The sequence below is a fragment of the Colossoma macropomum genome, unplaced genomic scaffold (genome assembly GCF_904425465.1).
Source record: "Colossoma macropomum unplaced genomic scaffold, Colossoma_macropomum, whole genome shotgun sequence".
Lineage (NCBI taxonomy): Eukaryota > Metazoa > Chordata > Actinopteri > Characiformes > Serrasalmidae > Colossoma > Colossoma macropomum.
The window spans coordinates 24993059-25020361 of record NW_023494805.1 but is presented as its reverse complement, the minus strand read 5'-3'; the positions used below and the strand labels follow the sequence as shown (position 1 = coordinate 25020361).

The 27303-nt window shown below is 38.8% G+C and overlaps 1 protein-coding gene across 1 annotated transcript in view; it reads left to right on the top strand.

Moving 5' to 3' along the window:
- Positions 1 to 4023: 4023 nt before the first annotated feature.
- LOC118825649 (NACHT and WD repeat domain-containing protein 2) overlaps positions 4024 to 27303 on the top strand; it is a 48858-nt gene continuing 25578 nt past the window's right edge. Inside the window, exons 1-2 of the mRNA XM_036596376.1 lie at positions 4024 to 4271; positions 21640 to 21756. Coding sequence (XP_036452269.1) covers positions 4071 to 4271; positions 21640 to 21756 — 318 coding nt within the window. The 5' untranslated portion in view covers positions 4024 to 4070. The remainder of the gene's footprint in view (positions 4272 to 21639; positions 21757 to 27303) is intronic.

Here is a 27303-nt window from a genome sequence, read left to right as displayed (position 1 = left end):
CTGCATGTTCCGCTGAGGCCTTTGAGAGAATCTCATAGAGTGGTCTCTAAAAGTGTTCAATAAAGGACTGTTTTATTTCATTCGATTCTCCTCCATCCCGCGAGACTGAAAAGATGTTTAATGGCAGTCTTTTGAAGCTTGAATGAGGCTACAGGGCTTTATGGGAGAAATTGAAAGTCTCGTTCATTTATTTTATTTCTCTGCTGCCCTTCCCTCCCTCCCTCTCTCCCTCCCTCCCTCCCTCTCTCCCTCCCTCCCTCTCCCGTGCACCCCCCCGTTCCCTCCGCCTGGCTAACCCTCTCCCTCCCCCATTCAATCCAATCTAGTTCAATAATGCTTTATTGGCACTGTTCTCTCTCTCTCTTTCTCTCTCCCTCTCTCTCTATCTGCCCAGCTTCTCTCTCTCTCTCCCTCTCTTTCTCTCTCTCGCTTTCTAACTCTCTCTCTCTCTCTCTCTCTCTCTCTCTCTCTCTCTCAGGAATGATCTCACCAGTTTTTGCTCCTTTTTTCTCCCGCCTGTTTTACAACCAATCGTCATTAATCATGTCAAACGTTTAAGCCGTGAGATCCATAAAGTCAGAGTGAAAGCTACAGCTCCGGCCAATTCAGGCTCCAGCCTGCTGCCAGGGACAGCGCGCATGCATGAGTGAGAGAGATAGGAGTGGTAGCAGATACTGTAGTTGATAGATGTATTGTCAGAGAGAGCGATAGCGAGTGAGAAGGATATGAGCGGATGTGCCTCTTAACCTGTTGCGAGATTGCAGCGTGCGTGAAGTGGCACATTTACACCTTCCCTGACAAAAAGCAAGGCAACAAATCATAGACTTTTCACTACAAGACAGTCATATAAGAGTAAGACAAATATCGTCGCTGTCATATCAAAACCTCATAAGTTTTTTTTAAATTCCTTTTATGTAACTTGATAACAGCATCTGTCTTTCACATTTTGTGAAAATTTCCAAATTTACAGTAAATAAAATCTGGTTTTGTTAACGTACATTAAAGGTTTTTTCTTCTCCTATAAAGTTACCATTTCAGAGATACAAGGTTTTGTTACAACACTGATGATATAATGACCTTGTGTACAGAAACAAACAGACCTGCCTTCAGATATACTTCACCACACACTTGAAAACACATTGTGTAACCTGCTTTTTATTTGCCTCTGCAGTTATTTGTGTATTTATTTTGACTAGAGCTCTCTTTCAATACTCTTTCAACACATTCACAAACATCAGATTCATCTGCTTGTTGGGATCCAAAGCACATCCCATGTTACAAAATATTTTTCCACATGTTGCATGCAGTTACATTTGCACCAGAGAGGTCTCCAAATCTCCAAATCATACATAGTGCAGCTTTAAAAAGGCTAGCCAAGATCTCTAGACATTAGTCCAACAGCAGCAGATAAAGTGAACATTTTGATAAGGGTGGGCAATATGAGAATATTTTATCACTATTGTGATAAATTACATTAAAATATGCTTTTCTGAGCATGTCTTGGATATCATTAGTGCTTAAAGAACACTGATAAACTGTATGTTTTATTAATAGGAGTGCAGTGCAGGATGTAAAACATTGATTAAAATCACTGTACTGTAGTTTTAATAGCATTTTTTCTAATGTGGCACCACTGGTTCTTTTTGTCTCTTCCAAGTTATCAAGGCACGGCAAGAGAAGGCAAAAGAAGTTTATTTATATATCACATTTTACACACCAAGTCAATTTCAAGTGCTTTACATAAATAAATGTAAAAAGAACAGCCTCATCAGACCTCAGAAATACTGTGATATGTGTTATGTATCAGGATGTTATATTTATGCTATATCACCCAGCTCTATATTCCGATTGCCTTGGTGATCCTTTTTTGCCATTGTGGAGATGATCTTGCCCATGACGTTCAGTTCTTGGCTGGTATCAGATAAAGAAAGAAAGGAACAAGTAAATGACTTGATATTAAAACCAATATTATACCAATATTAGTTTTCAAAACTGCAGCCTTGCCTACATATCATTCTAGGTTGGCTATTTCTTCCTGGTAGGTTAACATGGTCATTATTTATGACATTTTTATTCTTTTGTATGCATTTTGAGGCATAAATCAATTGCGAGTGGGTGCTATAATAGTCGCTAGGTGACTGAAGCTGAATAATATATGAGCAGCTCCTACAGATCTCTCAGCTGCTTTAATGATGCAATAACATGCTGAATATCCCTGATGATGTATTTAGTGCAACTGTGTGCAATGAACGTGGGCCAGGTGAGGATAGATTATGAGAGAGAGAGAGAGAGAGAGAGAGAGACAGAGAGAGACAGAGAGACAGAGGGAGAGAGAGGAGTTATCAGGACAAAAGGTTCAAACAGACAGGGATCAGTTGGAAGGAATGAGTCGATAGAGGTTTCCACCACTCTTCATTGAACAGACTCACAGAGAACAAATATAGAATGTATAGGAGACAGAAATAATGAACTGAGTCTATAGTATAGAAGGGAGCTAAAAACAACACAACAGGGAAATAACAAGCAGAAGAAGAAGAAAGAAAGAAAGAAGAAGAAAATTTAAAACTCTGTTTAGACATATTTTACTACTGAAAGGTCAGATTGTGGTCAGTAGTGAGATTTAAATATTGATATTAGGAGCAATGTTGTGCTGATTTTCACTGAACCTGTTTTTTTTTTTCTTTTTTGAGATGCATACTTTTTGTTTCAAATTTTAGATTACCAATTTTTGTTATGAGTATAACAAAGACACTGTGATTATATTATGATAAATATTGTCGTAATATTCTTTTTTCATTGTTACATTTTGGTTGGAAACTAAAAGGTTAAAAGCTTGAAACTTTCAATCAGAATTTTTTTCTTCTATGGTATCTTTCTTTCAGAAGCTGAAAAGAAGCCTTACATGCTACATTAACTAAGCATTAGGAAGTGACAGTGGGGGGGGGGATTCAACCAATCACATTCTGTTTTACATGGAGCAGGACCAGAAAATGTCACACTAGGCCTTCTGGAAGTTGTAGATACGTGTTGTACACTGGATGTGAATATGCATAAAAATGCTACATACAAGGTTAAATATATGTTTCTATTTTGAGAAGGTTCAAATATAACATGGCTTCTCTTTCACAAGCTTCAGATTTCTATGTTTAATCTGGAATGGCCAAAAATGTTCATGTGCACCAGCGTTAGTATGGCACTAACATACAACTAAAAATCCCATAGAGGTGCTGACAGAAATAAGCATTAACATAGAGTGGTCTTGTTGTTGTTGTTGTTCTTCTTCTTCTTTTCTCTCTTTTTTTACCTTCATGGCCTGAACTAACAGCTTAGTTGTAACAGCACAGCACAGTCTATTAGTAATTGTGTAATGAGTCAGTTCTGGTTGTTTTGGCTCTGGAATGAGTTCCTGTGAGGTTAAAGTGCAGACTGTCTACTGTAATTTGAGAGTATTTACATTTATATTAGATGAACCATATAAGAACAACAAGCAATTTTATACAAAATGCTCCATTTCAGAGCACCATAAGTAACTGGACAGTTGGCTGTTTAGTTTTTCTTGGCCAGCTATGTGATGTTGAATTGTTACTTCATACACAAGAGAACAAACAAAAGATCTAGAGCTGATTCTGAATGTGATGTTTGCTGAATGGCTCTGATGTAATCCTTACACAGCATGCTGACGGGAAACAGTGGTGACCTATCAACATGTTTATCCAACTTTGGTTATGTATACATATGTTGCTTATCACTGACAGCATTTATTATTAAAAATGACATATTGTACTGCCTATTACATACGTAATGTACGCAACAGGCAGTGTACTTTAATATGCGTTTGACTAGGTGGCCTGCATACTGTTCCCGCAAACTCAAACGTGTTGTGCCTTATGCCTTCCTCATGACTCTTATGAGTCAGTGGCCTGACTGTATCTGAGCCGAAGGCTGATGCCTTACCCTTGATGATGTAGATATGTAAACACACGCTTGACAAACGATAAAAGAGTGGATGATAGAGATCATAGGAGAGTAAACCAACAGGTTTTGACTAGAGTTTGTCACATGGACAAGAAATGATCAAACGCAGGCTACATGAGGTAGAAAAATGTCACCTTAGAAAACACCACTGTTTTGCTGAACTAAAAGAGAGTCTTTGTTTCTGTGTTTTTGTGTTTTCTGTTGCAGATACGGAAGCAGAGAGAAATGCTCTGAAAGAACATGTCTACCCCAAACTGAGAGACTTCTGTAGAGAGAATTATGGCATTGAGTTCCAGGTAACACATATTTTTGCTATGTGCATGCACTCTTCCTGTCCCAGCAGAGCCGCCGGGGCTTTCTTGATCTCCTGGAAATAATATTACTGAGCTGTGCAGTGTCCACTTCAACCGCATTACTTAGAGGAATGGTATGACTAAGTCTTTCTGTCTCTTTTATACTCCGTCTCATTCCCTCTGTCCCTCCCTCCCTCCCTCAATCTGGCGCGAAATGATAAAGCTTGCTTAGGGACTACTGCTGGATATCGCCGCAGATAAGCACGGGACGCAGCTCTCCTTTTGTTTCGTCCTCAGGTCCCTCCTCTACTTCCAGCGCTTATGGAGGATCATTTACAATGCAAATTGTTTGCATTGGGCGAGCAAAGAGAGAGAAAGGGAGAGATATCTATCGAGGGTGTTTGTTAAACAAATCCAGAAGGGCTAGGAGAGACGGTGGCCAGCGGCTGAAGCAGATGCCAGAGATTGGACGAAAGCAACACAGGCTTGGGGCTTGTCCTGGGTTAGAAAGCTTTTCCTCCAGCCTCTCTCAAACTTATGTAAACAATTCATGGCCTATTTAATAGCATTTCTCAAAAATCATTGTATCTTCACTATCCTTAGACGTACTCAGTTGCGGCCTCTGCTGCAGAAGCCAGCTGGAAATCTTTCTGAATGAGCTTAGTTTAGCTCCAAGGACCAATAACTGAGGTCCAGGTTCAATATCTTCTGCTTTTTCTCTTTTATCCAACATTTTAATTCTTAAATAAGTATTTCCAGTTAATGTGACAGTGCTACATTATTCCTGAATGCTTTAGGGCTGCAATAAATGTTTGACACTATTTTGTAAATTCAGTAATTAAAATATAAAAAAAAATAGATGTCATTTGAATAAATGACACATTTACTGCGTTTACAAACCCACGCACTTTCATGGGAAAACATTTGTTTATCAAGCTAAATGCTAGCTTGTCACCAGAAGCAGCAGTTGCAAGCACTTGACTCATTGGTCTCAGCTGGTTAGACTCTCACAGTTTGAGGAAACAATGAGTTTTAACTACTGGTGCAGTCAAAAAAAGTTTTCTACTGCTCTGGATTGCTAGCTAGCTTGTTTTTAAGCAAGAATAAATGAACATGCTCATCACTCCCTCATTTATTCACAAGAGTTGACCATAAAGTTGATGGTTAAAAAGATTTTCGTTAAAAAGATGCTGTTTCCTCCGCTCTCTTGCGCCGTTCACTGCTGTTCACAAAGAGCCAGAAACCTGATCAGAGTTGCTAGATATGGTTTAGCATTTTAATGTCATACGCTATGGAAAAAATTAGTGATGTTTTTTCATTACCTTGTAGTTTTTGAACAAAATTTTATTAAAATACAAAACAAACATAATGTATGCAAAATAATGTAGATAATTAATTACATACTACTACTACTACTTCTACTAATAATAATAATAATGGAAAAACCTGTATCCATTCAGAAATTAAAGTGTAACGTCTTGAGCTTTTCTTGTTCTTATAGAATATTTGAATATTTGAGATAATATTTGATAGAATATTTGAAAAATAAAAATATTAAATAGTTGCTGCACTAGAATACATCCAGGTGCATTACCAGATCACTCATGGATCCCAGTTCTTTGACTACTATTTAAATGAAAGGTTCCTAAATGTTTCTTAGCTTAAATATACAGTTCTAGCAAAATCCACTAATTGGTGTAGAATTATAGAATTATTTATAGCGTCTACTATTGTGGTCCTGGAGGGCTGGCATCTAGCAAAGTTTGGCACCGATTTCTCTGCTGAAACACACCTACTAAAGCTGGCACTGAACAGATGAGTTAAACCAGGTGTGCTTAAGCAGAGAAATTGCCAAACTGTGCTGAACACCAGCCCCCAGGACAGGAACTGAAGACCCCTTCTTCACAATGTGTAAATTCTAAAACGCTTCTTCACACTCACATATCTCATTTACAAAAATTATTTCAGGAACTCACGATTGAAAAGGTCTTATGTAGCATTGTTCCAAAAATACTTCCTGGCATCTTTAAGAGTGACATTGGGGCTTCCAGAATTTGACCGGACAGTTCATTGTTTATCACTATACCTTTCTTAAAGCCTCGATTAGATTCTGGCTTGGGATTTGCAAGGCAATGTCTGTGACTCACATCATATGCTGTACGGATAGATATGCAAAACAGAGTTTAAAAGTTCAAAAAGGATGATCAATATTCACATCCATATGGTGGCATTTTTGGTTTACTGCCCATCAAGCTTCGTTTGCATTAGTAGAAAGAGTGAGAGAAAGAGAGAGAGAAAGAGTGAGAGAGAGAGAGAGAGAGAGAGAGAGAGAGAGAGAGAGAGTGAGAGAGAGAGACAGAGCGAGAGAGAGAGAGACAGAGGGAGGGAGATGGGGAATGAGGGGGTAGCCGATTCCCTCAGCTGGCAAATGTGATGTGGCAAATCGCGATTCTCTCTGGTCACCATTATTTGATTCTATTTCCTGTGGCATTCCTGAAAGGGACGGATGTTGGAGTAAATCTGTGTGTGCATGTGTGTACATGTGTGGTGTGTGTGTGCAGCAGTGAGAGAGAGAGAGAGAGAGAGAGAGAGAAACAGAGAGAATGCCTTAGGCAGTGTCCTTGTTCAGTTGAATCATTCCACACACACACACACACACACACATACATCGGGTGAGTTTAGCGGTGTGGAGGAGAACGGTTCTGAAAGCCACCAAGATGACAGAAGCGCTGTGATGGTGTTACAGTATGGAGAGAATTACAGCAGTCTGAGTATGGGGTTATATGGGGAGCCTCATATTGATATGATTATGTATGAGTGTATGGAAGCAGAGTGGATTGGTTATGATGGCAGTAGAGTAATACAGAGGTGATTCAGTGGTTTCTTCACTTCATTTCACCATGGTACCAAGTCTTGTTATAGGGTCTTTAGGCTATTGGAAAGAGAAATATGTGAGGAATGTATAAAGTCTGCAGTTGGTGGTAAGTGTAAGATGAAACAGAGGTAGAGGAAAAGAGAGAGAGGAGAGGAGAAGCTACTGTTAACACAGTATATCACAGCAGTAATCAGAGTAAGGCCGATGGACTTAGTACAGTAAACTGGTTATTAACTGTGTAACGACTTAAACACAGTATAAAAAAGACGTTCAAAACAGTGTATTGAAATTTAAAACTGTATCACTGATATGCCCCTCTGACTCTTCTCTCATTCGCTGTCTTTCATGGAATACACTGTCAATGATCAAAACCAGGCATCTGGATACATCCTATCAATGTTTATATTGTTTATAGCTCAGTTGTAGTGTTTTGTCAGATCACTGTTTTGCATAAGGATAAGCTACTTTGCTAACTTTTATTTTAAAATACAATTTATATTAAATTTAGTTTATATAATTAATATAATTTGTATCGTATTAGTTTTATTACATGCCTGTGACATTTTTAACACATAAAATATCAAAATCAACACAGTTCAAAGTTCAAATCATATCAAATCTGAACATCGAACCTCTATTGCTAATTTATCCTCACTACTATCATAAAACAGTGTATCCTCAAAATGGTAACTTTTTAGGTGAATTACTTTCGGAATATCTGGAATAACTTCAAAGGATGTTTGTGTAAAAGGAAATTCAATTGCAAGTCATTTTAGAACATTTCTGTTGGTCCATTTGTCATGAAATGCCTACACGATATACAGGGTAGCTGCTGTTAAAACAAAAAAACGATATGACGGTTTGTAATATTGCACATTACGTAGTATTTGTCTACTAAATAAATTACAAGCATCAATTCAAGGCAAAAGATTTTAAATGTTAATTCCTGTGGAAGCTGCAAATTAAGTTTTACACATGAGCAACTCATGACTGCATTGTTAACATTCAAGCCACAGGTTTCCCCTCACTGTCTCAACCCCACCAGAAAACATAAAACCACAACCATTAAATTTGCACACATTCTTCTTCCTAATCACATCAACACACATGCACTGTCACATGTATACTCGGACACATACAGAAGCACACTAAACCTTGTTTTCATATAAACAACACCTTTTAATGATGGGCTAAATAATCCAGGCAGGGAGCGAGGGGACCGCAGGCGCTAGCCAATCGCCACTAATGAACGTGGGCTGCCATGACGACGATAACCACTGTGTGCTGTGATTGCAGGCTTGTTGATACAGTCGGAGGGGGAGAGGTTTAATGGCTGTCTTTCAAAATTAGTCTGCAGATATGGTGTGTGAAAAAAATGAAACTAGGCCAAGAGTAACGCTATAGAGGAGGTGGCTCATAAGGGAGCGGAATTGGCGCTTATACTCCAGTATAAAGCAACTGCCCAGTGTCCTCTGATATGAGTGAACAGTTTTTCTGTTCTTTTACTAAGTATGGAGGAAAGTGTGAAAATTATCATCTATGATAATCAACCATATGCAAGATGTAGCCGATTGACACTAGGTCAGAAAACACTGAATATTCCTTTAAGCTTTTTAGGTTAAATATTGCTGGAGTATTCCTTTAAATGACCCATATCCTACATTTTTCGCATTGTTTCCCCTGAGGACCACTTATAATGTTTGTGTGGTTGTAGGTACCAAAAAGAGGCATAACACATAATTATATGACCATTTTCCCAACTCTCTTTAACCCTTAGAATTAAACAGGCTGTTTTTATTACTGTACCTTTACGACTGACATACGCAAATGTTTGAACACCCCCATCAATTTATATGTTGATGATACATGTGAAAATAAGTTAATACACATTCTGGAGGGAACAAACTTAAATATTTATTTTGCATTTTTTCTGCAAATTTTAGTTTAGTTTCTATTTACTTGCTGAATTTAACATTGTGGAAAAAAATAAAATATAAAATGTGCTATAACCTTTGCACAGGCCCATTTAATGTTTTTTATTTCTTTCCTAAGATGTTAAATTCAGTAAATAAACAGTCATTCTGCACTAAACTGTGCAGATACTGTGTTCTCTGTGTAAGATGTGTTAACTTATTTTCACAATTTGACCAGGGACACCCAAAAATTTGCATATGACTGTATGTAAATGATCATTATTCTGACTGGCTGCCCTGTTTTGCGACTCAAAAAGCAGTCTGGGCTGAAACACTCATAACATCAGTGTGAATGTGTGGGGCTAAACTGCTATAGGCTGAATAGGTGAATATATGTAAATGTGTTTTCATGATATCATATAAACAGTGCAAAACAGGATCTCTTTGCAGTTTTCTTTCCAAATGTGGACTGTATGGACTGGGGAGTGACTGGCATGGTTATATACTACATCAAACTCTTTTATGAAAGTGCTATAGACCTTTTAAGCTTAGGTTAAAACCCCTCAAAGTAGATCTTTGGAGTCCTCTGTGACTGCATTGACATACGTGAATAAATAAATAAATAAACTGGATTCTTGAAATGCATGACACATCACGGAAAAAGACTGAAAGAAAGCGTAAAATCTGGCAAAAAATGACAACAAAAAAGAGCACAAATGTATGCATATAAGTGTTTCTATTTTTCTATTCAAAATCATGGCAAGTTGTGTAAGTGCTCCATTTTCCTGTCATTTCCACATCAGGGCTTCTCCTCTATAGGGACATCAGATAGAAGATGATTGGAGAAGAGAAGGAAATCAGCCAAAGGGTGGCAGAGACAGAGAGAGAGATAAAAAGCGAGAAACAGATGCTCAGCTTGCTGGGGGTTTTGCTAGATTTCTCATTGATCTGCCAGCTTGTGTGGAATTAAAATGGTTTCAGCATACGGTCTTCAAGCATATCGATTAGTCATTTGCAAAAAAGAAATTAACATTTTCATCCGGGCATGAGGATGATTGATGGAAATCATGCACACTTTGAGCATTGTGCTGTTCTCCCTCAGCCTGGTTCTCCTCTTCATTCACAATGAATTATTAATCGACATTGACTCTTCGTTTTCCACTGGATAGGAGAAGATGGGTTTAATCAGGCGCTTCTTGTAGTTTAGGTATCGGTTACATTATTAGTGGACTTTGGAATTGTTAAGGCATTCTTTCTCCCTCTCTCTCCCTCTCTCTCTCTCTCTCTCTCTCTCTCTCTCTCTGTCTATCTCATAAATTGAAAAGGCAGGCAGGCTAGGTGGCTGGTTGCCATAGCAGTAGTCTAATTGCAGAGGCACTCAAGGCACAGTGCATTCTGGGTAGCCTAGCCTAGCCTTGTAAATCAGGAGAACTTTGACAGCCCTTTTAATTTTTCTTTCTCTCTGTCTCTCTCCCTCTTGTATTTCTCCCCCGGCCTGCTTCGCACATCTATTGCTTTTTATCTTGAAGCAAGCCTCTCTCTCCCTGTCTGCTCTTCACTACTGCTCATAATTGACCATGTTAACGTGTCATATTTCTTCTCTAATTGCCCCTAAATGGAGGCTATCAGTACTATAATTTGTCTGTTCTTAAAATGACACATCCACGTATAATCAGTGGCTGGAAGGGTGCCTAGCCAACACTCGTGAGCTCCACTGTGAGGTGATTTGAGCAGTAAATCATTGTATTAATAGAGTACTGTGGGTGTCTTAGACTGTAAAATGTTGTTTTGGGTGGGAAGAGATTTAATCTATTTAGGTCTTGTCTTGTACCGTGAACAGCCAAATTTACAGCCAAATTCTGTTAGGATAGTACAAATTTCTAACTCACTCTTCTAGTAATTAACAATTAGAATATGTCAAAAGTGGTTAATTTAAGAGACAGTAAACAGACTATGCTAACTTGTGCTATTGCTTTTTTAAAGGCTCATACTAGCTGAGCTTTAATCTATGTATTATATGCATATCTTAATACGTCAAATAAAAAAGATGGAAATGGAAAAGGCAAATGTCAAAAAGAATTGCTAAATGTGATAAATTATGACAGCAATATGTTTGCCAAATAAATACTGTAAATGCGAACAGAATAAAATCATAGGACTGATGACATGTTTCTGTATTTGTCCACAACAGCTGAATAGAAACCTGGCTACTGTTGGTCCAGGACCAAAGTCTTCAAATTAGTACCCAGAACTGAATCCTGGCCTGTATTTTGTAAACATTGCTAGCTATAGCACTAAGTGGCTGATCACTTATATCAGTAAGCTACCAGTCGTTGGTGGCTGGTGGTGAAGTTTGGGTACTATGCACTATGGCAAGGACAAAATAGCTAACATTATCAAGGTAAAATTAGCTATAACAGTCTCAGCCTCCCAAACGGAAATGGAGTGTCTGATATGTGTTTTATCATTCGGACAGAAAACAAAGTACTGTTTTTCCAGCTACATTCTAACCAGCAATAGCGAACAGCTGTCTGCACTGGGCATTATGATGAGAGTTCCACAATCACCTGCCCCTACATGCAACAGCAAAACAACAGGCTGTGATTGGTCATTTTGCAATCCAGTCAAATGGTCTCTTCTTGACAAAGTAGGCAGTTTTTGGCCATGTTATGCATTGAAAAGCACCAAACTGGCTTGCGAGACAACATTTTGGAATATTTATCCCCATATTGCAAATATTCTAACAGAAATGCAGTTATTTAAGGACAAAAACATCTAAACCATATTTGAAATTTCAAGCTGTGGATGTCTTTGATGACTCCTCTTCTTCCTCTACATATGACAGCCATGGCTGCTGAGTACAAACAGCGTGAACACTGCATTTATTCAGGTATATACAATACAGCACATCCTGTTTCATTTTCCAGTGTGGATGCACTACTTAATGCACTAAAAGTGGCTAGTCTGCAACACCTCGATTTGAGACCCAGGGCTTCTAACAGGTATGAAATGCTAAACTTATGGGTACAATGTTCTGCTTAAATCAGTTTGAATGGATGCTGTGATTACAGTGGATGCAATGGTAGCTTGACTGTAGTGACTAAAAGCACCCACATATTACTGTGCGTTTTATTGAAATCCCTTCACAGCATGTTAAGTAATGAATGGAATTAAGCACTAAACGGCATTCAATCATAACACACATGTATTGCATCCAGCTATCTACATAATGGGTTTCACAATTGATTAAGAGCTTAATGTCTCTTTTAGTCTCAGAATGAAATGTTTTGTTTAATGACTTAATTGCTTAATTAAGCAGACCTAAACTGACCCATCACTTACTGTACAGTAGTTAGAGCATTTGGAGTTTAGTGCTGAATGTGGTGCACTGGTATAGATAGACATACAGATTATGGACAGACATACAGTATGGGGTGTATAGAAGAGTAGCTTTGAATATTATGTATTCTAGTCAGCGATTAAGCTGTTAACTACAGTCTTTGCAGCCTGCTGCCTGTGATATATCTATATTTGTATTAGCCCTCCTGCTAAGGCTGCTCTGTTGGTTGTTTTCTCTCTCTGTTTTCTGCCTGGCTTCATCCCCAGCTCTCTAAGGCATACTCATAAATTCCTCGGCATAACCATGAAGCCTAATGATTATGCCTTCAGCAAATATGAATTATTCCTCACACTTGACATGCTATAAACGGTAGCAATGCTCCAAAGAGAAAGAAACTGAGCGATAGAGCAAGACAGAGGGAGAGAGAGATAGAGAGAGAGAGAGAGAGAGAGCTGGCTAAAGCCTTTAACTCCACAGTTAGATTCACATTTTAAATGATAGACTTTCTGTGGAATGTTCCCTAAAGTGTCTCTTGACCTCAGCACTAACACACGGATACACTACTTTACACTACTGATAGTGTATATTCGGTATCTCTTCTCCAAAGATGGGCATGGTTAAATCCTCTGGCAGCCTCCATGAGGGATTTACATAAAAATAAGCACACAAATCCTCGGATCAATGCTTGCTATGACACTGCACAGGGTAATTATTATGCAAATACATATTTGCCTTTCGTTATGAAGTTCTGTGTCTATTGGCCAGTCTTTTAAGCCTAAGCCTAGTCCTAGATTGGTTTTCTGTGGAGTTTCTACATTCAAAGTTACATTCTTTAAGCCAAAATGACTATTATTACCTGATTAAATCTACATTACAGGCTAAAAGTATGGAGCCAAGCAATTCATTTTTAAAGCTTCGAAAATGTTTAAAGTTATGTCAGTTTTCCAACAACAAACAAAACACATTAATTGCCATCAAGCATAAGCAAATAAGTTGTTTTCCCAAATATTCCACTGGTTTACAGCGATTTATTGACCAGTTTTTAAGGGGGGCCATAGTCTGTGTTTTATATTATGTGGACAGCTTTATACACACTGGATGCCACCCATAATCAAGCGTGTAAAACGTTATAATTTTCTCACCACAAAATGGGCAAAAGTGACACTGGGTAGGCTATTTTCCATTTTGAAAAAGCGAAAGAATAGAAAAGAAATGTAGAGATGTACAGTAGAAAATTGAAGGTGAATAGTGTACATTGAAATATCTCTTCTGAACCAAGAAGGCTTTCACCAGATATGTTCTTAAATATTTATCCAGCCCACTAAGGAACATGCCCCACCTAGCTATTCAAGATTTCTACATTGTTTTTCAGCTTGGACTAATTATGGGATCAAATCAGCTTACAAGAGCTTGAAGATATGATTTTAAGCAGGGATAAACAATGATATCATATTTGTATTCATATCAGTACTGGCAGATATTTTATAAAAATACTATCATCAGACAAATGTTTAATCTAGCCGATATTTCAAACTGATATTTCATGGCGTATTTATTGGTGTACTGGAAGAGTGGAGCGTTTATGCGACACTGGGTTATTGTGCTAAAATGTCAGCATTTTATTTATTTTATGCATTTGTAACCCTACAGAAGTAACGGTTATATTTCTCTTTAATGCTAATCCAGGTGGATGCAATCCTAACCCCTATTTTTATAAATCATGTATAAGTTCATGTATAAGATCTGCAGATGCACATAAAAGATCCTGGATGGCATCGGCCCACAACTCCCATATGGGTGCGTTCCTAATTTAAGGCCACAGTTTCAAAGAACACTCAGCAATGTGATGTGCTGAACTGATGTAGTCAGTTATAAAGACAGATTAGTAACTAATGCGGTTCAAATGATTAGTGTCGGACATCACTGTCACAGAAAGCACTAATCTGCTTAGATTAATTGTGCTCCTGGTTTATTAACAGCTCTCTGTTATGAGAGGGATCGAACAGCTTGTCACACTGTCAGCTTCGCTAGCTGCTTCTCCATAGCTGCTTCTACAAAGAGCTTCAGCTACATGCTCATTATCTACCTGTGTAGTCCCTCTCTCACTGGAAAGCCCAGACAAACTTCAGAAGATTGAGCTGGTCATTAGTCGTGTCCAGATGTTTCTGTACCGTGTTGCGAGTGAGTCTCTGGGGCTTTCCTGTCACTTCCTAATTGCCTGTTTTGTTAATACTTCAATTCTTCCAGCTCACTTTAAATGAAAGGTTGGTGTGTGCGTGTGTCTCCTTAGATAAATGAGGAATGTGCTGTCCCAGATGTGTTGGGGATAAAGGTTGGTTGAATTGTTCCCTAATGGTGAAGTATGGTTGGGCGGGTGGATTTAGAAGTCAGCATTTGTCATAAGAAACTATGTCAGACTTGCCTCAGTGAGAAGGCTGTTTCAAAGGTTAAATCACTAGAGAGGGCTAGGGGCTGTGTGTGTGTGCGCTTGCATGTGTGTGTCTTATTAAGAGAATAAAAAGAAACCTGGATGTGTGTGCAGAGAAAAAAGTCTCAGCCAATTAGAGGAGAGCTGACTGTTGTTATCTGCAAATCACAGTTCAAAACAGAGCCATGTAGCCTTTCCACTGACAGCCCATTGGTTGTTGAAATGCAGAAGTGTGAATGTCAGTCAAAGCAAATATTTATACCCACAATTCCCACAAAGCCAGAGCACACTGACCAAACAAACAACAGACAGAAATGCTTGATGGTGTGTCTACCTGTGTTTGTTTGTTGGGAGGCTCTAGAATGCTCTCTTTCCATTCTTACTGGTTCCTCAGTGTTTGTTGTAGAATATGTGGTCACTGTGCTCCAGCCTTAATGTCAAAAACAGTATGTTTTTTACTGTTACAGTTAATTAGTACTGATCAGCCAAATGAACCTGTGCAAATGGAGAAAAACATATATAGAACATTATAGAACCATGTAAATTGTGAAGAACATTGTAGAATAGATCATTCTAGAACAGAGTGAATGATGGGAAGCATTCTAGAACTGTGTGAATGAAGAAAACACTCTAGAACAGATGAGTGGAGGAGAGCATTGTAGAACAGTGGGGATAGGGGAGTACTTTCCAGTGTGAATGTGGAGAATATTCTAGAACCATGTGAATTGTGGAGAACATTCTAGGTTAGTATAAATGGAGTAGAATATCGTGAATAGAACATTCTAGATTAGTATGAATGGAGGAAAACATTCTAGGACAGGGTGAATGAGGGTAACATTCTAGAACTGAGGACAATGTTCTAGAACAGTCTGAATGGGAGAGAGTGTGTTGAGCAGCCTGAGTATGGGAGACCCTTTTAGAGCAGTGTGAATAAGGAAGAACATTCTAGAACAATGTGAGTAGAGAAAAACATTCAAGAACAGTGTGAATGGAGAACATTTAAGAACAATGTGAATGGAGAATGGCATTCTAGAAGAGTGTGAATGGAAGATAAATCCTAGACCAGTCTGAATGGAGTAAGATTGTCAAGCTGAAGTTGAAAAGGAATGTGAATAACAGACATGCGGTTCTTCAAAGTGAGCATGAAAGAAGTTCAGATTTTTAGGAGCTATAATAAGCTGCAGGCTGTTTCTCAGAGAGGTATTCACGTTTCCACAGATTTTGTGTATCACAGAAATCTGGAGTGTTCACTTCTTCAGATACTGATGTCAGACTCGCATGTTTTTGTGTGTGATCTTGGATGTGAGCCATAACTGTGCTCTTTGAATGAAACTTAAAAGCGAAAATAAATGGATTGCTGCCTGCTTTGGGTTTGTAGATTAAGCTGGAGAAGACAGATACACACACACACACACACACACACACACACACACAGTCTCCTCTGGCTGGTGCTTGCAGAATCACCATAAACCAAAGCTCTCTAACAGATCTGTACACAAACATTTTGAGGGGGCAGAGGCTCAAGTGGAAAAAGCAGCAACATGAACATGAATTAAACTGATTTTAATTTACAGCATATTGCAAGTAGTCTTATCAGGAGAGACACTGTAATCATGTTTCAGAGGAAACCAGTGTAAAGAGTTTTTCCCAAGGAAGCCAAAAATACTAGCTTTACTACCCAAACAGTGATTTGAACTCATCTCCAACATGCAGTTGTATGCAAAAGTTTTAATATCCATGGTCAAATGACATGTTTTGTTGATTGAAGTCAAAACATATTAAATGCATCCTCTATAGGGAACAAATCTAAAAGATGACACTTTTCTGTAAATTTTAGTGCGGAGTTAAACTGATTGGAAAAAAAACAAGACACAAAATATAAAATGTGCCATAATTTTTGCACTGGCCAAATGTTATGTTTTATTTTTTCACCAAATAAACAAATAATAAACAGTAATTGTGCATTGAAATGTGTAGAAATGTGTCCTCTGCACAGGATGTGTACATATTTTCTCAATCAACAAAACATGTAAAATGCATATGACTGTGCAAGGATACTATGTAATACTAAGTAATACTATCCTTAGTAATACTAAGGATACTGCATGAACATATACAAGGATACCCACTAAACTAAACTTTTTCCATTCCCATACTCCCTCAGACATTAAACCTCCTGCTGTGTACCCCCTTTCGCTTCTTATATATATATTCTTTGCCTCTATATATACATGGTGCAATGACAACATATCAGATACAACAGATATTTTTGTTAATGTTTACCTTAAAATGAATAACACTTAATAAATAAATAATTTTAAGGATGTTTCTGTTCTACTGTACTCTAGGTGTGGGTCACTATAGTTCCTGTCAGAGCTCAGGGTGACAGAGTAATCATAAAGGCTCAGCATTAATATGAGGGAACATAGACTCACCCAGCACTTTATTAGGAACACCTGTACACCTACTCTTCTGCAATTATATGTTGAGCCAATCATGTGGCAGCAGTGCAGTGCATGAAATAATGCAGAAATGGGCCAGCAGCTTCAGGTGATGTTCACATCAACCATCAGAATGGGGGAAAAATGTGATCTCAGTGATTTTGACCGTGGCATGATTGTTGGTGCAAGACAATTGAGTATGTCTATAACCGCTGATCTCCTAGGATTTTCACACACAAAGCGTCTGTAGAGTTTTTCCACTCAGAATGGTGCAGTAAAGAAAAAAACTGTAAGTGAGCATGGGTTCTGTGGACAGAAATGTCTTGTTGATGAAAGAGGTCAATGGAGAATGGCCAGACTAGTTTAAGCTGATCAAACAGCTATGGTAACTCATATAACCTCTCTGTATAAATGTGGTGAGCAGAAAAGCATCTCAGAAAGCACAACACATCGAACTTTGAGATGGATGGGCAACAACAGCAGAAGACCATGCCGGGTTCCACTTCTGTCAGCCAAGAACAGAAAACTGGGGCTGCAGTGGACACAAGCTCACCAAAACTGGACAGTTGAAGATTGGAAAAATGTAGCCTTGTCTGAATCTCAATTTCTGCTGAGTCACACAGATGGCAGAGTCAAAATCTGGCACCAACAGCATAAATCCATGGACCCAATTTGCTTTGTGTCAACAGATCAGGCTAGTGGAGGTGGTGTAATGGTGCAGGGAATGTTTTCTTGACACACTGGGTCTGTTAATACCATCATCATTCATTGCTTGAATGCCACAGCCTATTTGAGTACTGTTGCTAACCACGTGTATACCTTCATGTCCACAATTTACCCATTCCCATGCCTTCCCAGTCACCAGATCTGAATCCAATAGAACACCTCTGGGATGTGGTGAAATGGAAGATTCACAGAATGAAAATGTACCTGAAAGAATGGACCAGAATCTCAAAGGAATGTTTTCAACATCTTGTGGAATCGATGCCATGAAGAATTGAGGCTGTTTTGAGAGCTAAGAGAGGCCCTACTCAGTATTAGTATAGTGTTCCTAATAAAGTGCGGTGAGTGTATGTGTAAGAGAGTCTGTGGCTGAAAATAGTAGCATCATCCACTCAGAATATAACAGCACTACAAACACTTAAACAAAATGCTAATAGCTAAGCACTAATCATAGCAGCTACAAACTAAGAATTCACCAAAATTACGATCCAAACCACGTCTCCAAAAGTGTCCGAAAGTGACTCAAACTAACTCCATTGCTTGACTAACAAGCATCATGCAGACCATAACAACATTTAGTAAAGAATACTCACTTCATTCATGCACACACCAGTGCACTATAAACTAATTTAACTGTGCTGTTTTTAGTTTCTCCTGAATGTGCTGCACTCAGAAGGAAACACTTTCTCTTCTAATAAGCTTTTATGATGAAAGAGTTTGTCATGTGCTGGTTATCAGTGTTATCAGGGCTTTACTGATGGGATTCCAAGAGCTCTGGTGACGCATGCCTTCGGCACTGACAGGTTGGAGTGGTTGATACTGCACCAGAGGGGGGCGCCCAGGAGTGATAAAATTTGTGAACCCTGAGCTGATACCATGGTGGGAACACTGCACATTAACGTAGATTAAACGAAGATTACCAGCGTATTTTACTGCTTGTACGATGTGAGGCATTGCAGCACTTTTATCTCATTTACATGCACCGGTAGCAATTCATAACATGTTACAATCCTGCAAAAAATAAGCCTGAACTACTCTGGTGGTAATTTTCCCTGGTAAACCTTGTAACTGCTGCTCTAGGAGTACATAAGGAGGAAGACGACTAGCAGATTGACAGATTTAACTGGCACTGTACTAAAAACAGCCTCTTCTTCCTGTGGCAAATTTGATGTTTGGCGAATCCCCCTGTGTTTAGCTTGTAACCCAAATAAGTGAAGAGTAATTTGACATGTTGAGATTCTAATTACATTGAATTGATTTCTTTGCAAGCAGTTTTAGCTTTTAATGCTGTTTTTCTATTTTCAACAAATTTTACAAAGGAATTAAATTCACACGTGAAAATTATATTTTTAGTAAAAAGCAAATTTTTAATAGTCAAAATTTTTTATTTACTGATGTAGTTTTAATTTTCACATATGCACACTGAATTCTTGCTAATTAAAAAAGCTTGAATTTTTAGCAGTGAGAAATGACATTTTACGTCCTAAAATATGCACTGGTGCACTAATCACAACCACGGTAACTTTATGAATTAACTTTATGAAGTCTTTCTTACCGTGCCGCACGGTGTAGCATTGTCACCACCCAATTATAGGAATCTGGCCCATAAGCACAAATTTGAAGCCACAGCTGTGTTCTTTAAACAAAAGTTAAAATCATCTTACTTTTGCTGCATGGAATGCTGCATGGTCTGGAAGATTAAACTGGAGGGGAATGTAAACTGGAGAGGAATGCACATACATACTACACACTAGGGCTGGGCAATCTCGTCTGGCTGGTGCTTGCAGAATCACCAAAAACCAAACCTCTCTAACACACCAGAATTCAAATGCATACACACACACATACAAATCCCCAGCCGGAGTGACAGAGATTCCCCCTACAGCGTGTTTGCTGTTTGAATTATCTGCACCAGCGACACTGATTCTGACAAATGCGTCCAGGGACATCCCCGAGCTTGGCCATTCTGGTGCTCAGGAAATGTCCTGTCTCTCTTCATTACACCCCTGTTACCCACCCCCACACACACAGCGTCTCTGTCTAACACCCTCTCGCTCCTGTACACAAATGCACACATACCTGAAACCTTCTCAGGTGCATTTATATGTGTGCATGTATGTTGTATCCAGATGGCCCAGCTTTCTCTCGCTCTATTGAGGACCTGAGAGTGTAAAAGGCTCTGCAGGAGACTGGTACACTGCTGCTGGCTCATTTAGTGATCTGCCACTTTACACTTCCTACCAGCCTCTCCCTAGCTAACCCACACTTTCCTTTCAACAGACTACAGGCTGCAGAAACATGGCCATGGCAAACAACAAGCAACACAAATACAAGCCTGAGAGAGAAGAAAAAAAGCGTCAAATTGCGTTCACAAAGAGTCCACCCTCTCTCCTCTCTCTACCTGCTCATTTGACGCCATTCATTTCTAGCAGTGTGCTGTCAAATCTGTTCGTTATGTGCAAGCGCGGTTAAGCTCCCTGTTGAGACAGTCCCTGTAGATCCCCTTTTCTTCTTATCTCTCTCCACACTTCTTTCTCTTTCTCTTGTGTTTTTTCTCTCTCTCTCCCTAGCCCTGTTCTTTAAAGTAGCAATGTGCACTGCATGGGTTTGAAAAATATAACAAGGCAATTAAAGTTCTCCAGGAATAAGAGAATTAAATAGTTTTTTAAAGAAGTAATAATTATAATTAACCCATGTACTGTTCTCTACTGTCAACTGATTAAAGTCAATGTATTCTGTAATCTTTTTTCAGGAAGGGAGCCCTAAGCCTTGAAAATGATTCATTCTACCCTCTTTTTTTATTTATTTGTACACGATTTTTCTCATCTGCTTAGTCATGGCCAATAGACCTTCATTCTGTAGTTGATGCCACGCCCCTATTAGGAACTCCAGGTCTAAGCCAGATTTGCCATTGGGAAAAAGACACTACTGTCATAAACAACTATGTTCCACACCAATACAGTTTGCCGTACAACATTTTTCCTCTGAATTGCTGGATCCTCTGAATTCTGACACAAACCAGCAAGCTTTGTAAAATGTGATAGTTGGCAGCAGTAGCTTACAGTGTGATTAATTTGTGTTGTTATAAAAATAGTGTTTAAGTTAGCCCCTTAAAATCCCATGCTTATTATATACTTATTATTCAGTAACTACAGGGACTTCAATGCAACCTAGTTGAGCTATTCTTAGGTTATAGAAGTGTGTAATGAAACTTTGGGCCCCCAAGTGGACCCTGGCTACTGAAGGGGTTAAATAGTAGACTTCCTTTTGTACAATGTCATTTCAATGTGCAGGAGGGGTAGCTTGCTTTAGAATATATGCAGCATTAATCATGGTCTGGCCTCATAATTCAGAGAATCCAGCGACGTTCTGGGGGAATATATATGTAAGACAAAATGCATCTGGTTTGGAAGCATTGTTTACCACAGGACACAATAGTATCAATTTTTAAAAAAATGCCATTTCTTCTCTGCTTAGAGGAGCTTGTAGAAGAAGTAAAGCATGTAGTTTAATAAGTTAAAAACTTTCTTTTAAAGTGTAGACACTGGGGTCCTGCATAAAAGGGATCCAGATTCCTCTCTTGTGGACTAAATGTTGTACTGATGTGGATATGTAGGACACTTATGCTTTTTGTCCATTTGTTTTCCTCAGGTGGTGGACTTGTACTGGGGGGTTGACCCAGAAGAGTGGGACAGTCCAGAACTACAGAGACTGCGGATGAAGCTTCTGGAAGAATGTCTGAAAACGTCTGCAGGTCCATGCTTTGTTGTGGGTATATATGACTTTCTATCCACCCTTAAAAATGAAACATAAAACATTTGTACACATTATACCTCAGAGCACATTTGTATTCCTTAACTGTGAATACTCAATTTTACCTTAGTCATAAGGCCTAATTACCCAGCCATTGTTTTATATAAAACTGTGATTGGGTAACTAGCCCTTATAATAAAAGCACTTTTATATAGACATTGTAAATGAAACTAATGTACCTCATTTAAAACACCCCGCAAAAGCGAATTAAGCTTAATATACTGTCATCTAAATGTATGCCTTCATTCCAGGATGAAATTAAGCACAGCGTGTGTTAATACAGTATGCTTAGCTACCGTTTTTGTGAATATGGAGATCGATTACATTTATTTGCTTCTCTTATCTTCATGGCTGTTTGCCCACATATAGAGAAATGCAATAGATGTACATTATGAATAATGATTCTTCTGAAATTAGGCATACTAATAGGGAGTTTGTACTAGATGTTGGCACATTGCTGTGAGAATTTGACCACATTCAGTCACAAGAACATTAGTGAGGTCGGGTACTGATGATTAGTTCTGGATCACTCCAGTACTCATCTCAAAGGTATTGGATGGAGCTCCATCACTCCAGAGAATGTAATTCTCCACAGCCTAGTGCTGAGGGGCTTTATACCCCTCTAGTGCATCCTTGACATTGGCCATGGTGACCTTAGGCTCATGTGCTTTTGCTCCAGAGCATCCCATTCTATTAGCAAAGCTTTTCTAAGGAGATTGTACTGTACAGAACTGAATGTCTGTGTTAGCAATGGGCGGACCTTAAATTAACTGAGTTCACTAAACAGAAAGGGTGTCTGCATAAATCTAGGTAAAAGCTCTGTGGCATGATGATAACATGCAAGTTTCTTTTCATTTAAGTGGAGCTTAGTATTACAGACAGGCCCTTTAGGAGGCCCATATTAGCAGTGCATCACTTTAGTTCACTCATTCTGTGCAGCATGCATACACACAGACACACATGTACAAAAGTGATCACAGCTTCAGGTTTTGAAATTGAGAAAAGATCAATAAAACAGAAGCACACAAATACAATAGAGCTGGCCCTTAAGTGAATAATTTGATGTCACATTACAAAAACATTGTGATACTCTACAGTACTATGTAAAAGTATTACGTTAGCATCCCTTCCCCCCAACATGAGGGCTCACAGTGTTTTTATGCAGTCATAATTTACAGGTGTGGTGCACAATCAGGCAAATGAAAAGTTCCTCCACACTATCTGCAGATCTGATGGCAGCCTGTGTGACCTCCATTTCAGAAGCACGGTCCACCAGTTAGAGTGCTAGCTATAGGTTAAGGATAAACCTATCGGACACGATATGGTCATGATCAACGTGCCATGAGATGAAAGTCTGAGTTCTCAAACAATAGCTGCAAAATCTAATTAGATCTCCAAAATGATTGTTAAACAGACTTTTTAGACTTTTTACTCACTATTCAGAGGGTGGTCGGGAAGAGTGAAGTGGTCTGTTTTTCTTCTGGGGGTGGAGGGGGGCAGATCACACTGATCCAGCCTACTGCGTGTACCATCTTTAGCATCATTGATGCTGTCACTCACCACTGCAACTGGTGCTGGGTTGCCCCACTGTCCATCATTATGTGATCTGACACGCCCACACAGTTCTGAGCTGGAAGCAGTGTGGAATTTTTGAATCATTTATCTACTGTTTGAGTAATTAATGTGTATGTATTTCTTGAATATAACACTGGTAAACACTTTTTCTACAGCATATCTTTACACAGAATTTTCAATATTCAAACCCATGTTGACAGGGCATTAGCATGTGCAAGTTAATAGAGCAAGATTTTTTCATCCAAGTGATTATGGACCATTTCTATTGGTCCATTCATCCTGAAATGTTCACATAATGTAAAAGTCAGATGGCTGTGTAAGTGTTTTTGTGGGTGGTGTGTTCTTTTCTGGAAGAATACTTTCACTTGAATATAGATTTTTGGTATTCTTTCCGCCACCGGGGTGTGTGAGCGCATGCATTAAGACGACACAATTAATTGTATGCTAATCGAAATCTGTCTCTGCAATTAACGTGTTCTTTTAGCAGCGTGCCTGTTGCATCGTAATGGAGAATTTGTAGTTAAGAATGGAGCTGTTCATCAAACCAGTGTTGAGACAAGCCACAGGAGTGTTCTAGCCAATCTCACATGTTGCTGTTCAGCATCTGGACAAATCCCAGGTGCGGTACACAGCCTGATGAACTGGAGGTATTTCAGGAGAATGTGCTGCCACAAGTACCAATCATTGTCCTTCACATTTAATAATGGTAATCACAATATCACTGAGGAAAAAAGGAAACAGTTTTATAATAATCAGACTGCTGTAGGGTGTGTAGGTGTGTGTGTGTGTGTGTGTGTGAGAGAGAGTGTGTGTAGTCCTGACCGCTTTCAGGTCTAGTGCAGAGGATAGATCAGTGCTCAGGTGTGGATGAGATTGATTTTAAATGATTAAAATGTAAATGAGTGATGTAGGTGAGGGGGAAGAGGATAATTGGAGTCGGAGAGTGAAGTGGGAGGTGAGGCTTAGAGAGTGAGAAACAGAGCAGGGAATACTTCTCTCTCTCTCTCTCGCTCTCTCTCTCTCTCTTTCTCACCCACACATTCTCTGTCTACAGTCCTATTCGAGCTGGATTACTTTAACCTGAAGAGAGACTATAATAAGTGATTACCGAGATCTGAAATTTAAATCCAGTGTGAATCTGTAATGTCTGTAGTTCTTTGAGTCTGACTATGATAATTCTGGGGTAATTTACCTTCTCTAATTCACTGAACCTGCAGATCCCTCAGTAATAGTAGCTCTGTTATTGTTCTTCAGCAATAAAGATAAAGGGCTACTGGAGCTGGATTAGTTTTACCTGGGACATAATTTAAGTGAATACTTTCAAAATCCAAAATTTTAATCCAGTATGAATCTGTAATGTTCTTAGTTTTTACAGGTTTGACAGCAATAATTCTGGAGTGAATGACACTCTCTAATTCGTAATAAAAATGCACAAATACACATCCACACTTCTGTTTTTGAGACCAGAAGAGAAGACACATATAATAGAACACAATTTGACTTCTTTATCCTCAGTTCATATCTGCTGTAAACTGCAACATTTATGCGTTTTCTATTTATTTTTCGTTGCTGGCCGTGCTCCGTGTTGTTATTGTCAGTGAATCTGGCACTCTGTTGTGTAAAGCTCCACCTACAGGTGCATTCTTTCATAGATACTGTAGCTAGGTGGGAAAATACTGAATGTTGGCTTTCAAGATAACAAGTAATTAGTGAACAACTAAATTTTGGCATCTTGATTTTATTGACTTTTCATGTAATCATGCTAATGTTAGCATGATGGCAAATTCATTAGCGTGCCTAGTTTTGATTAGGTTAAACATAGTCCAGTTGGCTAGCATAGCATTTAAAACAGTCCATATCATGGAAAACATGTAAGACTTCCTTGTAGTGAACATAAATATTGGAATTTCAAAATGTACCGTTCACTCCTCAGTCCATATAGTCCATAGACAGAAAACAGCAAAAACAGCCCAATATGAATCCATTGTTTTTATGATGTCACATTATGTCATTTATCTATACTCATCTATTCAGCCTACAGCAATTTAGCTCTGCCCCTTCACAATGAGGTTATGATGAGTGTTTCAGTCTGGATTACTTTTTGAATGAGACAAATTACAGAGCAGCCAATCAGAACAGAGGCAATTTACATAAATCAGTCTTAAAGGCACAGTAATAAAATCAGTCTATTTATTTCTAACGGATAAAGATAGGTTGGAAGATGGTCATATGAAATTAATTATAACTGTGTTTGGTAGCAAACTTGCAAGATGCATACTTGGATAAATTACACAAATACTTTAGTCATGCTAATATGAGTCAATCTCCACAAATTAAGTTAAAATAATCGAGCTCAGTGCTACAGTCTCAAAGAAAATTCTCTCTTCACACTGACTATCTCTTTCTCCCTGTTTCTCTCTCACACACCCACAATAAACAATTCTCTCTCTCTCACTCACACACAAACACACGTACACACACTCACACAAAAACAATTCTCTCACTCTGTCTCTCTCTATTTGTCTTGCTATCTCTCATCTTGCTGCGTTGTCTTTCATAACCCTTTCCTGAACGCTCAAACGTCCCCCCTTTCGTTTTCATCTAGGCTTCTCATTTTCTCCCTCTTTCTCCCTCTTTCATTGTTGTTTTCACTCATCTATCCCTCTTGCTCTCACACCAAGAGGTCTTCACTGCTCTCTTATGTCTGTCCCTGATGTCCTTCCATATTTCTTCCTCACTCTTTCTAGCATCTCTCCACTGAGGCCCAAGCTCCTTTGGCCCCCTCTCTTAATCCCTCTTTTTCATGCTCTCTCTCTCTTGATCAGCTCTATGAAATGTATGACCTCCTTGCATGCAGGGCGAAGCATGCTAAAACCCCATTAGTTTGAGTCCTGGGTACAAGGTCATTTTTAACCATATGAAGGAAAAAATGACGGCTGCTGCTGTTGATAATGCAAGGTTGTCTGTAGATCATTAACCCTTAGAAGTCATCGTTATGGCCTGTGATAACTACAGCTTGGTGTAATTTTAGGTGAACTATTCCTCACTTGTAATTCATTGGAACAAGCAGAGAAATTCGGTTGAAACTTTCAATCAATACTATAAACATTCTTTACCGTTTTGCTGTGTTTGTCATTTTTTGACATCTAAACTAACAGAATTGTGTAGATGCAAACTTGTCTCTAAAATAAAACAAGAGTAAATAAAATTATTTGACCTTTCCATGTTTGGCCCTCAAACATGTGCTTTCGCAGCAACAGCTGCTAGGTTGGACAAGCCTTAAGGAAAGATGGAAAAGATCATATTCAATGTAAAGAGAAATTGTAGCAATTTTTGTTTAGATTCACTCCAAAACATTTAAAATGACACATTGTTGAGTTGCACCGTGTCATTGTAGCTAATGGAAACTACAACGGTTGGAAACTTTAGCAATGATCTTGCTCTTCGCTTGACTGCATGACAAAAAAAAAATCGGTCTTATTTTATTTGGATAGTCCACTATAGTCCCCTGTAGATTAACTAAAGATGTTCAAATTGTTAAAAAACTATATGCTGAAACTTGATTCTAAACAGTGGTGAGGTTAGGGTTAGGGCTAGGACCAGGGTGAGAGTTGGGTTTAGAGCCAGGTTTAGAGTTAAAGAAATTATAATCAATTTATTAGATATTTAGTTGAATGTAACTTAAAAGTAAATTACGTATCTACATTTACAGCATTTGGCAGACGGTCTTAACCAGAGAAACTTACAATTTAATCATTTTTACACAGGTAGGCGAAGGTAGTGTTAGGAGTCTTGCCCAAGAACTCTTATTGGTATAGTGTAGGGTGCTTACCCAGGCGGAGATTGAACCCCAGTCTACAGCGTAGAAGTCAGAGGTGTTACCCACTACACTACACCAACCACAGCTAAAGTGGACTATCTAAATAA